This window comes from Pleurodeles waltl, chromosome 1_2, assembly GCF_031143425.1.
Source record: "Pleurodeles waltl isolate 20211129_DDA chromosome 1_2, aPleWal1.hap1.20221129, whole genome shotgun sequence".
Taxonomy (NCBI): domain Eukaryota; kingdom Metazoa; phylum Chordata; class Amphibia; order Caudata; family Salamandridae; genus Pleurodeles; species Pleurodeles waltl.
Window position 1 is genome coordinate 1,193,808,632 of NC_090437.1, and position 13,161 is coordinate 1,193,821,792.

The 13,161-nt window shown below is 42.5% G+C and overlaps 1 protein-coding gene across 2 annotated transcripts in view; it reads right to left on the reverse strand.

Moving 5' to 3' along the window:
- Positions 1–13,161, reverse strand: part of HTT (huntingtin) — a 1,416,422-nt gene that overhangs the window by 1,004,600 nt on the left and 398,661 nt on the right. For both annotated transcript variants that reach the window (XM_069203496.1, XM_069203501.1), the window contains 2 exons: positions 11,940–12,060; positions 5,081–5,226 (listed from right to left, as the gene is read on the reverse strand). In XM_069203496.1, the coding sequence (XP_069059597.1) occupies positions 5,081–5,226; positions 11,940–12,060 (267 nt within the window). The remainder of the gene's footprint in view (positions 1–5,080; positions 5,227–11,939; positions 12,061–13,161) is intronic.

A 13,161-nucleotide genomic window follows, 5' to 3' on the forward strand; every position in this document is an offset into this window, starting at 1 on the left:
AAACAAAGCGAAGAAGCATAAGCCATATAGGGCCACTGATTTGCACGTCAAAGAAAATATAAACTTGATGCAGTCTGTGGTTAAGTGTGGAATTCTTCAAGTATGTATTACAGGCAAGGCATTCACTGATCATTGAAGAGAGGAGAGGCAGATAAGCTTGAGGCAGATGTTCTCACAGGCAAGTGTAATATTAAACAGAAAATGATAATGGTATGGCCCATCAACAACTTAAGCAACAGGTGTATCAGGCTCTGATGACCAATGAAGCCAGTAGCCATTTCCAAGCCTCTCAGATTACTTTACAGTTCACATCAACACAGGTCTACTTCAGGCCTTATCATGGACATACACATGTCCAGACTTGCGCGCAACGATCTGGATGCCGAAAGAGATTGGAGAGGTAATAAAAGAGCTGCTATCGGGTGAGGTATCTCGGCCTAATGGCCTGCCAGTTGAATTATAGCAAGCAAAAATATCTTCACACCTGCTCAAAATCTTTCAAAAGGCCAGGGTATTCTGCTGCATGATCTTGCACTAGAACCCCCTGGTGTGCTGGATCAGGGAAAACCCACTTATAAGAGGCTTGAAATGAGAGAATATCATTGCATGCTGGCAACATATTGTTATACATAATGCAACCAGAAACAAAAATTGACAGAAAGTTTAAAGCTTTTAAAATCTTTGGGAAATATTTAGGATTTACCAGAAACTGAGGAAAGTCCTTATTAATCTGCATAAGTAACTTAGGAATCCATGCACTCTACCTTTGTGCCCTGGCCTTTAGTCTGAAAGGCTACCAGGAATATATGTCTCATAAAATACTGAGAAGTTATTTCACTGCAATCCTCACACCCTTCTAAACAAATTTCAATGTGACGTAAAAAGCTGTAAAACATTTCCTTTATCCCTTACAGACAGAGCAGCGATGTTTAACAAGTTCACATTGGTCAAATTCTTGTTTGCCCTTCAAAATACCTCTTATTGAGTGCCAAATTCATTATTTTAAGACCTGGAAGATAAATTCTGCCTGTAGGATGCTAAACCACCATGCATTGCACTCAAGGCACCAACAAGTAGGATCTGTGATGGGAAATCACCCTACCAGACACACCAATGTACTACTGGGCATCTGTAGAAAAGTGCCTGTTTGGGCATGGGAAAACACCCCCTCCCCAACCCCCAAGACCCCCCCCCCCCCCCCCCCCCACAAATACACTTTTTGCCTGGTTTCTGGTGTAATTTCGACTCAAAGTGCACTGAGTTCTTGCTAACCAGGTCACAGTGCCAGATCTCTTTCCCCCAAAACTGCACAGTCATTTTTCCCAATTGGCAAAACCCTTAGCACTCCTTGTAGGTCCCTAGTAAATGACACCACTGGTACCGAGGGCCTGGGGTTCTGAAGAGGGTCCCTATGGGCTGCAGCACGAATTGTGCCACCCTAAGGGACCTCTCACCAGGCACATGACCAGCTCCCATTGCAGACTTCATGTCTTGGTGCAGACAGAAGTTAAAACACAACATGGCACACAGCCTTTGTGTCATGTCCCCTAAACACTGCATGCAATATATGTAAGTTACCACTCTAGCAGGCCTTAGAGCCCTAAGGCAGGATGCATTTTACATGCGAGGGCATAGCTGCACAAACAGATATGCCCCTGCTATGTCTTTGTCGATTCTCAGACATAGTAAATGACCAGATAAGCAATTTTAAATGCATGTGCTGGACACTGGTCACTATAAGTTCCCCAGCTACATGATGGCTCCTCTGAATATAGGTATGTCTGGTATCAAACATTCCAGATTAATAAACCCTCACTGGTGCCAGCTATGGATTTTTTAATCACGGCACCCAGAGGCCCCCTGAAAATCTACCAGCTGCTAGTGTGTTGACTGACTGGTCCTGACCAGTTTAGCTACCTTAGACATGTTTCTGACCCCCCCTCCCGCCCCATCCAAGGTGACAGCCAGCACTCTCGAGGGCCAGAGACAAAAGCCTGAACTGGGCGGGTCTGTTAGCACCTCACCCAGACAGGATCTAAAAACCAAGGCGGGGAGTTTCAAAGGCCTAGCTGCCTTTGTAATGTGGCGCAGGACTCTCCAGATGGCACAGATGACAGACACCCCTTGCTCTGGCCCACTTTTGGTGGCAGAACAGGCGGGAAAATTGGGCAGATTACGTGGTGTGCCCACTTTATGCCAGTTCCACCCCTAAGGTGGACAAGCTGAAGTGGACACCAACTTTTATAGTCTTCCATCTCTGTTTTGAAGGAACTAGGAAACTAAGGTTAGAGTTATGCCCACTTTCCAGCGAAAGTGGTCATATAAAGGGTGTGGTCACCATAAAGGTCGTCAACCCTTTGGCTTCACCTGGCACTCCCTGTAACACCCCCAAATTGAGTATTTAGGTGGCTCCCCTGAACCCTAGTACTCAGATCCCGGCTACCCAAGAAGAAAAGGACACAAGGAGTTGCACCTGCAGAAAAGGAAAAGAAGCAGCAGCTGACTTGGTACCAGCTCCACTGGCCTGCCTGCTGCCCTCAATGGCTCATCCCAAAAAGACTACTTATCCTGCAGCTGAGCCTCCAAGACACCCAGGAGGACTACCTGTCTTCTACAAAGACTCAGACTCCCGTGAGCAGTGGATCTGCTCTGCAACAAAGTCTCACGAAAGGACTCTGCAGCCTCCAAAATAGCAAGGACTCAACACCCGAAGTGACCACTGCACCAGTTGTCCACGACCAGAGGTGAAGCCAACCAACAGTACCAGCAAGGTTCCCCAGCTGTTTAGAGTTTGAGTCTCACGGGTTTCACCTCTGTTGGACTCTCCCAAGTTGCCTGCAGCCTCTGTATACAGGCCCCTTCTCCTGCGGCCTTGTGATGAGAGAACACCAGACCCCTCCAGCAACCACTGCACCCATCACCCATAACCTAATCTGAGGTGGGTCACCAGTGCAAAGACATCCCCCTGGATCCCCTGACCTCGAGTCCATCCTGGGTCCCCCCCTTGTGGACTCCCCGATGACACATGCAGCCTCAACACACAGGACCCGCTAACTGTGAGTGCTCCTGGACAGACAAACCCAACGCCCAAGGACACCCCTGCATCCGTAGCCCCTGGGCCCTGGAGAAAAGGATCCAAGGTACACCTACATCCCTGAGCACCCCAATTCCACAACCTACCTATTTGTTGTCCCTGACTGGCTTCCTGGCCAGAGCCTTAAGCTTGTTTTCACGAAGCCCAATCTTCATTGAAAAACACTGGGCACTCGATGCCTTGCTGCACCCTTGCATCCGGCCATCCCAGTGCTGCCCAGAGTGACAAGCTGGTGTGGTTCTGATCAGTGCACATCCAATTGGCATGCTGTAGGAAGCTGGCTCTCTACATGGCGCACTAAGAAGTAGTACACCATCCATATAGAGAGCCAGCTTCCTACAGCATGCTAATTGGTTGTGGCTAATGAATTGGTTTTTGTCCCCCTGGAGGAGTCATCATTGAGAGAAGACAGACGCGGGATGTTACCAAGGGGTTGCCTCTTGGCCCTATACAAAGGGAAGGTGAGACATAACTTGCCCACACATTCACAATCAGTAGCGAGGGTCTGGATAGCATTGAATAAATACTTGGGATGGGCTGGTGTACTGACCAGGGAGACTCCCCTGTGAGGAAGTAACCTCCTAAACTAAAGTTTGGAGTTTTAGAGAGTTTGAAGCGCGGGATCTCATTAAAATCAGTAAACTAGGAAATGTTTGGGATGGTGAAAACCTAATGACCATTGCAGTCTGCGACTAAGGCCTGCAAGAGAAACGTGGTCAGGGCTTGGCTGAAAGACAAGTGGAGGGAGGATGCAGATTGGTGTATGCTGGGTAAGCACTACCTATGTGAGAGTAGGGGGATGTCCAAAAAAATGGTGGAACAATTGGCAGCAATGGAAGGAGTATAGAGTCATGCTGCGAAAAGCCATGGGGTTGGAAAATGTTATAGTCTTGAGACCCTGGGGTTGGAAAATGTTATAGTTGTGGCAGTGTTTTAAGGCTCCAAACATTTTAATATGGATATTGTCTCCACTAGGATAGGTGAGGACAACAACATTAACATGGCATCTTTATTTTATCTTAATAAAACAATTAACAAAAAGAAATATTGCATTAATGCACATTAGTGCACTATACTTCTATTAACCTAGTCATTTGCTGTGCTCTAAGTCGGACGGTTGCCTATGGGCATCACTGCAAATCCATGTAGTTTGCCATGGCCAAGAATCCTCACTTTTCTCTCAGTCTAAGATGTGCACGCACAGCATAAGGGATTAGGATACCACATTCTCTGTCCCTCAGGTTTAAGTAAAAATGGTGCTCACAATGCCTAAGTTCGGCGTGTCTGGAGAACTTTGATAATCCAAGCCGTGGTTGGCAAGGTGTCTGCGCCCAAATTCAAAGTATCGAACAACAAACAAAAAGAACTTGCAGTCCTTTAAAGTAGGCAGACCTCTCTGCAACAGGTCGGGGGAAGTAATAGATCAGGATTGACTATCCCGCTTTAAGAGTCCTGACAAGAATCCAGGACTGAGAAAAAAAGTCTGATGCTACCTGCACATGAGGAATTAGACTTCCCAGTGAAGTAAAAGACTGAACATCCCCAGTACTGCTTTGCTAAAGTGCTTGAGAGCCCTGGTTTAAAGATGCACACTCTATCTAGTTCTCTCCCCTGGGAAAACGATACCCTGTTGTATGGCAGCCCTTGCATCATTCCGAGGGGAGAGCTCAATATGTTTTATGGGCATGGTACTATATTTCACCCTCCTAAAGTTCACTTCCTTTCCGATGTGGTTAAAAACAATTTCACTCCCCCTTTTCTGGTTCATGTGGTACAGTGTGTCTTACGTACAGCTGGCAATATCTGCTAGACGGTTTGCATAGTTGTCAATTAGAGAACAGAAAACAGTTCTGGCAAGAGGACTTTAAACAAGTCACAACAACTATTAATGAAGAAAGAAATATGTAAAGGTTTATAGTGGTGAAAGTGTAAGTTTTATAACATCTTGCATGGCATAAATAAGCTACGATGAAACAGAAGACTTACCTTATAGACCGTCCTCTACTTTTGTAAATGCTAATTCTGGAAGCTTGAACACTTGATGAAGATACATAACCACAGTGCCAACCGACACTCCATATGCAGACTGGAAATGTAGTTGAGAGAAGACACAGAGCTTCACAGCAGCCAAACTAAAAAAGAGTGAAATGCATACATAGTTTGAGTAGCAACTAAGTTACAAAAATGGATCAACTGTGCATTTAAACATTTGGTTTGTTGTAAAACAGTATTACAAAACAAAAGGTCTATCCTCGCATCACTCAGAATTGTCCCATTACCTAGATCACACTTTTAGTCTGCGATTCATTGGTCAGTAGACAGAAATAAATAACTCTGTATAAGGACAAATATAACAGATTGCCAGTAGGTGTCCCACAAGCAACAGGACAATATTAACCCATCTCTTTCTCCAGCAAACCCGTTCTCGAGAAAACCCAAAGATGTGAGGGAATGCAAATATATTTAGCAATGCTAACCGACTGGTTCATAGTATGCATACTGTTCTGCACTGGTATAAAGAATTAAATGACTACAGAATATGCCTCTTGAATTCAATGAGTGACAATCAAAAATAAAATTAAGAACATAATCACAAGGGACACAGCATTCATGAATAACCATGAATAACCAATTCCATACATAGAACAAACAGGTTGCATTACTTATCACTCCAGAATGAATACATTCACGATATGTCACCATTAAGTCACAATTCCAAACCTATTAAAGCCTGAAACCTAAAACCTAAAACCTGAAAATTGTCAGTTAGGTGCAGTGTGTACTATAAATCCCACAATATTCTGCTCATGACCACGTACATGATGAGCAACACATAAGGATAATGGACGGAGTGCTGAACAATGCAAACACTCACCCCCAGTCACAGATCTGGGTTTTATCCATTGTTCTTTTGCTCACCATGCCACCCCAGGTTGGACCCAGCCATATGCAAATCAGTCTTGACCCTGTTCCTCATGGGAACAGTCCAGCCCAAACTGCCAAGCCAGGTCCTCCCTGGACCAGAAACAAGCATCCTGGGACCAGTTTCAGGGTTTCACCCTTCATCAGCCAGGCTAGCTTTAATCCAGTGGCAAAGGGAGCTTTAATCCAGTGGCAAAGGGAGCAAGGGATCCACTTTAGCAACACAAAAGGATGATGGACGGAGTGCTGAACAATGCAAACACTCACCTCCAGTCACAGATCTGGGTTTAATCCATTGTTCTTTTGCTCACCATGCCACCCCAGGCTGGACCCTGTTTGGAAGGGTATGCCCAGACGTGGGGGTGAGTGTTTGCATTGTTCAGCACTCCATCATCTTTTTGTGTTGCCACGTACATGATGACAGAGATGAAATCACAAATTACATCATCCCTGGCATGACAAGGGGTACTGCGGGGGTGGGGGGTTGGTCTTAATCACAGGTGTTGGAGGAAGCCCTCACTCTGAATGCACAGGTGACTAGATACAGCAGAAAAACTTGGATAGTGGGTTTTAAGAGTAGGTGCTTCTATACGAATGGCCTGAAGAAAGGATTGATGCCCTAATGTTTTTGTGGGTGTGCAGTGCAGTCTACACAGGAACTTTACATGCAGGTAAGTACCATACAGTGCCTTTTTTTTGTTACTGTACCACAAAGGCATATATATAAATATTTGCCACGAACAGATGTACACTGGGTAACTGACATTTTCCGTTCAATGGAATGTGTAGCTGCAGATACACATGCTATGCACTGACTACAAAGCAGTTTGTCCTCCCATAAAAGAGCGGTGGTCAGCCTGTAGAAGTTGAAGTTGTCTGAAATAATGTTCTTAGTACAGCTTGGCCTACTGTGGCTTGTTGTTGTGATAATATGTCTACACAGTAATGTTTAGTGAAAGTATGTGGTGTGGACCAAGTGGCAGCTTTACATATTTCAGCCATTGGTTTATTCCCTAAAAAAAGCCTTTGTGGCTCCTTTTTTCCTTGTAGAATGTGCTTTAGGAGAAACTAGAAGTTGTCTTTTTGCTTTAATATAGCATGTTTGGATGCATCTTACAATCCATTGTGCTAAACCTTGTATTGATATGGGATTACCTGCATGAGGATTTTGGAAAGCGACAAATAGTTGTTTAGTTTTTCTGAACGGTTTAGTTCTATCTATACAGTACATTAAAGCTCTTTGGATGTCTAATGTATGTAGAGCTCTTTCTGCTACAGAATCTGGCTGTGGGAAGAATACTGGCAGTTCCACAGTTTGATTTATATGAAATGGTGATACCACTCTTGGTAAAAATTTTAGGTTTGTTCTTAGTACAACTTTATGCTTGTGTACTTGGAAGAACGGTTCTTCAAGTGTAAAGGGTTGTATTTCACTTACTCTTCTTAAAGAAGTAATTGCCACTAGGAAGGCAACTTTCCATGTGAGAAATTGAATTTGGCAAGAGTGCATACGCTCAAATGGTGTGTAAGACCTATATTTAAATTCCAAGAAGGAACTGGTGGAGTTCTGGGTGGAATGATGCGTTTTAAACCTTCCATGGAAGCTTTAAGGACAGGAACTCTAAATAAAGAGCTATGTTGTTTATTTTGTAAATATGCTGAAATTGCAGTAAGATTAATTTTTATTGAAGAGAATGCTAAATTAGCTTTTTATAAATGAAGTAAATAACATACAATGTCTTGCACTGACTCTGTAAGAGGGTCAATAGTTTTAGACTGACAGTAATATACAAATCTTTTCCATTTGTTTGCGTAGCACTGTCTAATAGCGGGGTTTCTTGCTTGCTTAATAACTTCCATACATTCTGATGGGAGTTGTAAATACCCAAACTCTATGACCTCAGGAGCCAAACTGCTAGTGAGTGTTTTGGGATTTGGGTGTCTGATTTGACCTCTTTTTTGTGTCAACAGATCTGGTCTGGCTGGGAGTTTGGAGTGTGGTACTACTAAGAGATCTAATAATGTGTACCACGGTTGACGTGCCCACAATGGTGCTATAAGTATCATGTTGAGTGAAGTTTGACGCAACTTGTTGACTAGAAACAGAAGGAATGGGAGAGTGGGAAAAGCGTAAGCAAATATCTATGACCAATTGATCCACAGAGCATTGCCCTTGGATAGGGGATATGGGTGTCTGGATGCAAAGTTTTGGCATTTTGTGTTTTTGTTTGTTGCGAACAGATATATGTTTGGTGTTCCCCCCCTTCTGAAAGTATTTTTGAAGAACTTGAGGATGAATCTGCCATTCGTGTGTTTGTTGGGGATTTCTGCTGAGGATGTCTGCCAATTGATTGTCCATCCCTGGAATGTATTGTGCTAACAGATGAATTTGCTTGTGAATTGCCCATTTCCAAATTTGGTGGGCTAGAAGGGAGAGCTGGGATGAATGTGTCCCTCCCTGTTTGTTTAGATAGGGTCTTGAAATGGCCGCCCCTTTTTTTAGATTTGTGGAATTCCACCAATAAAGGGACATGCATGTTTGACGGTCTATCAACACTAGACCTTGAAGTTGACCATGTGCCTGTGACCATTGTTGTGCAAGGCACTTTTGTAAGGGCCGCATGTTTAGTCTTGCGTGTGGAACAATTGCAATACATGATGCCATCATTCCTAACATTTTCATGACAAATTTGACAGTATATCTGTGATTTGTCTGTATTTGTGTGATTATATTTTGGAAAGCTTGTATCCTTTGTGTATTTGGATATGCTAGAGCTTGCTGAGTATTTAGTATTGCACCCAGATACTGTTGTATTTGTGCTGGTTGCAGGTGTGAATTTTGGTAATTTATTGAGAATCCTAGTGTGTGCTAGGTTTGTATTACATAATGCGTATGATTTTGGCATTGCACATGACTGTTTGATTTTATGAGCCAATCGTCTAGATATGGAAAGGCAAGTATATGCTGTCTTCTTAGGTAGGCTGAGACTAATGCTAAGCACTTTGTGAATACCCTTGGAGCTGTTATTCCAAAGGGCAACACTTTTACTGGTAGTGCTTTCCTTGAATGACATCTGAGATATTTTCTGTGTGCAGGATGGATGGGTATATGGAAATACGCATCTTTGAGGTCTAACGCGGTCATGAAATCTTGTTTTTGAAGTAGAGGGATGACATCCTGTAAAGTTACCATGTGAAAATGTTCTGACAGGATGTAAACATTGAAGGTCCTGAGGTCTAATATTGGCCTGAGGGTGCCATCTTTTTCGGGAATTAGAAAATAAAGTGAGTAAACTCCTGTCCCTATTTGAGATTGTGGCACCAATTCTATTGCTTGTAGAGATTGGACCTCTTCTTGAAACAGAGTGATGTGTTCTGTGGATAGTTTTTGTGACCTTGGTGGGATATTTGGAGGAGTGTACATCAATTCTAGGCAACAGCCATTGCGGATCATTGATAGCACCCAACTGTCCGTGGTAATACTTTGCCAATTTGTGTGGAACTGTTGTAGTCTTCCCCCCACAGGAGAGGTGTGGAGCAGAAGGGAGTGAGAGAAGTCACTGTTACTTTTGGACAGTAGTCATGCTATGGACAAATAATTTTTCATTTAATTTTCATTTCCATCAAACGGCATGTCTAGCGATGCTGCTTGGTCATCTCTGAAGAAGCGAGCTATTCTGAGACAAACATGTCTTCTTAGGACCACCGAGGTGCCGATATCTTTGGCAACTGAATCAGTAGTGTCAAGACCAGCTCTGACAACCCTGCCCATCCCAAAAATCCTATACAAAGTGGTTTCTGAGATGGTTTTGTAAATTTGGTATCATTAACTGTGCCATATCCCAGAAGGAAGGGGCATATGTCCACAACAACCATGTTGAATTTAAAGAGCGGACCACCAAACTTCCTGCTAAAAAGATCTTCTTTCTCAGAGAAAGGTAAAAGGATAGCAACCAGGATCCCTAAGTGATGGCCTTAGCGTCTGCCAATAAACGATTCACTGCTGGGGCAGCCATAGCTTTTTCCCATGCTGGTGTCACCGGGTTCATTAAATGCTTAGATATAGCAGAATAAGGTTGTAGGACCTTTGTGAAAATGTTGCAGGATCTCTGTTAAAATAGTTGACCTGACCTCCAAAGTGAGCTTAGAAATTGAAAGCACATCTGCACCCTTCCTTAGTACTCTTTGAAATGAAGTCATCTCAGTGAGGATTGAAAGGCAGCCTATCTCAACTTCTATGAGATATCTAATCCACTTGCTTGCACCGTTACAGTCAGTCATGTCATTATATTCTTGTGCTTCTGTTGCCAAGAATGCATGTGTGAACAGAATGACACAGGCTCCATTTTCCTTTTTTAATTGACTAAGTTGGTGGATACCACTTGTATTGGTTATTAAAAAAAGAAATGGTAAGTATGGGAAAGAGCAATTGATGTAAAGGAGTGACTGGAAGGAAATGGAAGCTGTCGGCTTTCCAAAAAAGGGGCACAAAAAAAATATTAGATGCCTGAAAAGGGTGCAGGAGCAGCGGAAGGAAGCATGTGGTGAGGATAAAATAAAATAAAATAAAAGCTGAGTGGTGGGGTCAAGAGGGGAAGCAACACATGAGGGACACAGCAAAACAGAGCATGGTGGAGAAAGAAACTAGACAGAGAGCTGCACACAAGGAAGAGAGCAACACAGAGCTTGCACATAGGGGTGTTGGGTGTTCGAGGAGAAGCAGCACACAAGGAAGAGGGCTAGAATAAACAAGGAGCTCCAGCAATACAGAAAAAGTAGCTCCTTAAATGTGAGCAGTGGCCGGATACAAGCCATCCAGTCAAAATCATGATAAAGAAGCTATGCTTCAGGGAAGGGAAGACCAGAAGAAAAGGAAGGCAAGCCTTCAAATAAGAAGCAAATTAGTGACAATAAAGCCAACCAATGGGCAGCAATGGGTGACTTTCAGCCCACTCTAAGTATTTGGAAAGCTCACAATAGGTCTTTAGCGACTTGGCAACTTGAGTTGTTTGGTATGCAAGACCTAAAAATAATATTGAATCTAAAGAGGATGAAAAGAAAACACCCACAAAAGATTCCTGACAGAAATTATGAGAACAATATATATAATGCAGCTAAAAGATCTAGAAGAAAAAAGTAATGTTATTTGTATGTTTTGAAAGCAGTCCATTTGTACTGAGAGCAATTCAGTAGCACAATGAGGTAACACTTGTCTCATTGAAGATAAGGGTCTCCAAAAAATTTATCTAGAAGTTTTTAAGAAACTTGTAGACTACATGTATATTTGTTGCTAAAAGATGGCAGTATGAAACTAGAGATTTGACCCCATGAAAATTTGACGTGACAAGAAAATCAAGTAGGCAACAGAAAGACACCTCTCAATTTCAGATTGAACCCAGAGTATCGGGTCTCCAAGTGAAATCATATGATTTCTACATTTCACACCGGATGTGCTACGTTGAAGATGCGATAGGGTGTAACTTCTGCATACTTAGTAACCATTCAAAACAGGCTCCTATAAGCTAAAAGTAACTCACCAGCTCATTCTGAGAAGCTATCCTGTGTGCAGCCAAGCCTACTAAATCAGAAAATTTTGACTGGTTGGATATATGGGCACTGCAGCTATGACTTATTTGTTACCCATGCAGAGGCATTCCTCATTGATAGCTTTCTTTCATTGCTGCTTGCAACACTGCCTGGTGAACTGAGGTGATCTGAGTAATCCCACATGAGGTGACCACTAATGTATTACAACACTACTCCTATTAGTAGCTCTGGATACCTTTTCAATGAACATTAAAGAAACGTTTGTGGACATTCCTGGTCTAAGCTTTGCTACACATCAATTTCTGCAAATTCAAGACTATGTTCAAGGTAAGAAACATCTAGGAGAAAAGGAAGTAATAAAGATATAAATACTCACTGTGAGTGATCGCGTAGTTGATGTTGTTAATGCATGGGAGACAGCCGTAATAACTTTTGAAAGGTTATTTTCCAAGCTAACATCAGTTGCACTTTGAACAACATTAAATCCTCTGTATATTCTGAGAAAAACACAACAAAAGCTTTCAAAGAAAGTCAAAATAATCTTTTTAAAAACCACTATAATATACAACAACTAATTTTGAATTGGTGCTTAAAATAGGTTTATTACCCAGGCTGTGCAATCAACAAAATACTGCAGTGAGAACACCATCACTGCATTTTCATAAATATTTAAGCCAGGGTCTCAAGTATTATTTAGTGAGAACATAAACTGCCTGAAATAATGTGCAACAGTTTGAGATCTATTCACAGATCTGCACCAGGATTAAACCTGCCCCAGGATTTTTAGGCCTTTTCTACCAGCCAGCACAAGCCACCTGAAAACAAAATACCTTTCATGGGCTTAACAAGAACTTGCAGTGGGCATACAGACTGCCCATTTGCACCATTGGCTGGCTTTACTGTCACTTTAATTTGCTTTCTTAATATTTGATGGCTTGCTTTTCTCTTCTTGTGTTTATCCTTCCCATAAAGCATATTCTCTTCACCATTCTTTTGATTGGGTGACGTGTATCCTTCCACTGCTCACTTTCAGGGAACTTTTTTTTTTTTTTTTTGATGAAGCACTCCACAAAGGTCCAGTTCACTCTCTCATGGGCTTCTCCCTCTTCAAACTCTACTGCACTTCATGTTGCTCTCTCACTCACTCACTGTCTCTCTCTCTCTCTCTCTCTCTCTCTCTCTCTCATGCATTGACACCCTTTGATCTCATGTTGCTCTTTCTCTTGTGTGCTACTCTTCCCATCCTTCTACCAGCCACTATCAATTGCTTTCTCCCACTTGGTCCTTCATTGCTCTCCCACTCCTCAAGGTCTTTCAAATTATTTTATGCTCAATTTTTTTTATTTGGTATTTTATGCTTAAACACACTATCGCCACATACAAAGGTTAGCAAGACTCAGATTCATAATTATTTTTTAGTTTGAAGAAAGGAAAAAAAGAAGGAACTCAACATAACATTTTCCCTCCCAGTCCTAAGTGATTCCCTCCTCACAAGGTTCAAGCAGCTCCTATTGTGCAACTTTATATCAGGAGTTCTTTTTTTATACCTCTTACCCACTAGTCCATTCTTGTACTTCTCTTCTAACATTTGCACGAGT